Source organism: Amyelois transitella, chromosome 20 (genome assembly GCF_032362555.1).
Source record: "Amyelois transitella isolate CPQ chromosome 20, ilAmyTran1.1, whole genome shotgun sequence".
NCBI lineage: Eukaryota > Metazoa > Arthropoda > Insecta > Lepidoptera > Pyralidae > Amyelois > Amyelois transitella.
Window position 1 is genome coordinate 5,928,674 of NC_083523.1, and position 3,497 is coordinate 5,932,170.

Here is a 3,497-nt window from a genome sequence, read left to right on the forward strand (position 1 = left end):
GTTTCCCATGTCCTCTAAATTTTAATGATAAAAGTTTCTGACTTTAAAAAAATCTTATAAAAAATCAATAGGCTTAGATTTTGATCGAAGAAAGCCTGCTACCTGGCGTTTTTGGATTCGGCAGCTGTTTCACTTAAATCGATCTCTCTGCACGTCTTTTTCTAGCATTATAACAAAAATATATTCGTCCTTTTCTATAAGATGTGTATGATCTATGACATTTCTTAAGGAAGGCATACCGGCTGCTTCTTATATTTTTTTCATATTTGTAGGATATTGTGTGAATATTCAGGTATTGTTGTGATGTGGATATTTAAAGCCCGCGTCAAGAGTATTTTTTTATTGTTTTAATAACATTGCTTTAATTGCATATATCTACATCTTCATCTACAAAAATCAAAGAAATTGATTAAAAACCAGCTAAGCGGGAGTTGGACCCGCGCATGACGCCTTCCATACTATTAAATTATCATCAAGCCAATTACCGTTTGGAGTTCTATTGAATTTTTAAGAATTATATATTTTTAATCTCTTACTCTATACCAAATCAAAATATAAAATCAAAGTCCCTATTATCATTACTCATAGTATAAATCAAAGTCGCTTCCCGCGTCTGTCCGTATGCCTGTGTGTACGTATTCGTAGATCTTAAAAAATACACAAATTATTTTATTGCTGTTTTCTTAATAGATAGAGTAATTCAAGAGGAAGATTAATACGCATACCGGGGCGGGTCGCTAGATACCTATAGGGGAGAAGGGCCCAAAGCAGGTCACTTAAAGTAAACTATATAATAAAAATGCAATTTTAACTATTAGGTTCCTTTTAATTAAACATTTACGAAAAGTATTTATTAAACTTAATTTATAAAAACAAAAAGTATGCATCTTATAAGTATTTTTCAAGTTATATCAAAATCAAGTGAATGTATAGTTTTACCCGCTTTGCCCGTAGGCAGTGCCCAAAGCAGGTATGCTGTCTGGGCAAAGCGAGTATGCGAAAATAATATCTTATTCTAGGAAACTTTGGCAGCAAATCAAAAAGGTAACTCATATCGTGCGCATACCTGACAATTTTACAATCAAACCTGACAACTTAACTTTGGTTCTCTTTTGTCTAATGCAAATCTTTGACATATTTAACGTTAGCAGTAAACTATCACGTGGTTTTTTGAAGCATAATCCAGAGCTGGCAAATATTTGTGTGAGGAATGATTGTCCAATATAAGAATAACTTTCTTTTCTTGAGTTGGTCTTGTCATTGCCACGAAATGTCGCAGCCAATCCAAGAAAGTTGGACCAGAAATCCATCCATTATCAGTACAAACGGCCTCAGTATCTGGTGGTGATCCATCCAACAGTCGTTCCTGCATGCGTTTTCGTCCAAATATCATAAACGGTGGTATAAAACCGCCAGCTGCATTGCAACAGCATACGATTGTTGTCAATTTTCCTCTTTCGACACTAGATATGACTCCTACTTGCTTTTTGCCTGTTTTTGAGAGAACTTTTGGAGGCTTGTTGCTGGTTGTTTGGATGCCCGTTTCGTCAACATTATAAATTCTCGTAGCATCTACTTTGTGTTTGTCAATCTGCTCTTCTAGGAGATTGAAGAATCTTTCCACCTGTGGCCTAATAAATCCTCGGGCACGAGCTACTGAGGTCGGTTCGGGTTGTCTCAATGTAACTTCAGGATGTCTGATTCTAAAACTTTTGTACCAATCATCTCCTGCAGTATTTTGTTTGAATGGATGAGGTATATTATTGGTTGTTGCATACTCGAAAGCCAGACGGCAAAATTCTTGTTTGTTCAGGCCATAAAACAAGTTGTCCATGTGAAATAAATATTCAATTAATTCTATTTCTTGTTCTTCTGTAAAAACGCAACGAAATCGGCCAAGACTTTTTTCAGCAGAACCTTTTTTAATATGTCTTTGTAGAGTTGACAAATTAATACCATATCTTTTAGCAGCATTCCTGACTGATGTTTTTCCTGCCTCTTCCATTGCTAGCTTCATGGTTGTAACATCCCACGATGCCTGTTGAGTTTTTCTTTTGTATTTCTGAACCATCTGGAAAGGAAATAAAAGTAATAATTTATATTATTAAATATAGGGCAAAACGGGTAGGGGCAAATCAGGTACCCGTTTTACCCCTACCCTCTTTGCCTAAAAACACGTTTTAAATGTTCGACAACATAACCTGAAAGCCTTAATCGATAATGAAACAGTTTATTAGGAATTCAAAGCTAAATTCATGAACAAAAACATATGCAAACTTACAAAAAGACTATTCAAGCCACAATAGAATAATTCGAGTTCACATACCTTGATATTTTTTAACAAAATCTCCGAAAAACAACTTTTGTCACTCCCACAAAAACTACGCGACTCCGGCGCCTCGGCCAAACTGACGCTTGTTGGGATTTGTTCGGGTGTTCCCGCACACTTTTGCTTTTGCTATAATTCATTGAACATATTGACAATCGCGCTGACCTGCTTTGGACCATGTACCCGCTTTGGGCCCCCTTCCCCTACAACCGATATTCCATACATTCTTCCTTCGCCTTTTTCAAATGTTAACTTATCCGTTCTGTGATTTCAACTGTATCTACCTTGTAAGCTAGCTTCGGATTTTCCAAACTAATCCAGATGTAACTAAATCATCATTTAAATCGATACGGCAGTGATTTTCAACAGTCTTTACTACTGATGCTGATAATAAAATGTCCCTAATTTGGCACACATTCATATTACGAGTAAGATTAAAACACTCGTATATCACACTGTTCTAGTTCATTAGACAAGCGAAGAAGCGAGCAGATATGATTTGATTAGAACCTCATTAAATTGAGTCTCCTCTTTTAGTCAGTTAATGACATTGACAATGTTTATCTCTCTCATGTAATGCAAAGAGCATTGCAATGCAAAAATCACCGACGAGCTTATGAGAGAGTTATGAATGTGGATGAAGCGAAAAAAGTATGCATGTGTCGTAGCAAGTAGAAAGATGTAGGTAGTCTCTGCCTACTCTCTCGGGAAAATGTTTTTTCTTTTTTATTTATTTCTTATATTGCCTCCTCCTTCTCGTGACAAATATCTTTATATTATTTTAATTATTTTATTTAAAAGTAAAAACTAATTTAAAAACCTAGTTATCTCGCCCAATTTAGACATTGTATAAGGATTAACTTAAGCTCATAATAGTATTTTAGGACCTTGACTTTTTTGTTCCTCAAAATGTCAGTATGCTTATTTAATTTTGTATATAGTCCAAATATATGAGACAAGATCTAATAAGACTAGACTGTAGGCATATGTGTGTTAGGTATTTCTTTCTACATTGAGGACATGATTTTATACGAAGCTTCACTCATGTGGGAATTTACAGATATCGAAAATAGCCTTATCTATATATTGATTTATATTCAATCTTAAGGAAGGCATACCGGCTGCTTCTTGCGAGTATATTTTTTCATATTTGTAGGATATTGTGTGA

At 35.1% G+C, this 3,497-nt stretch overlaps 1 protein-coding gene across 1 annotated transcript; it reads right to left on the reverse strand.

Moving 5' to 3' along the window:
- Positions 1-1,144: 1,144 nt before the first annotated feature.
- Positions 1,145-2,554, reverse strand: LOC132902997 (uncharacterized). The gene is made up of 2 exons (XM_060950137.1): positions 2,495-2,554; positions 1,145-2,071 (listed from the first exon to the last, which is right to left on the reverse strand). Exons 1-2 carry the CDS (start codon positions 2,552-2,554, stop codon positions 1,145-1,147), a joined length of 987 nt encoding a protein of 328 aa, XP_060806120.1.
- Between the last annotated feature and the right edge of the window lie 943 nt (positions 2,555-3,497).

Bases quoted from the DNA above. Each gene is read 5' to 3' on its own strand.
- LOC132902997 (XM_060950137.1), bottom strand. From the start codon at position 2,554: ATGTATGGAATATCGGTTGTAGGGGAAGGGGGCCCAAAGCGGGTACAT. The intron at 2,072-2,494 runs GTCAGCGCGATT...TTTCCTTTCCAG, and splicing joins GGGTACATGGTCCAAAGCAG to ATGGTTCAGAAATACAAAAG.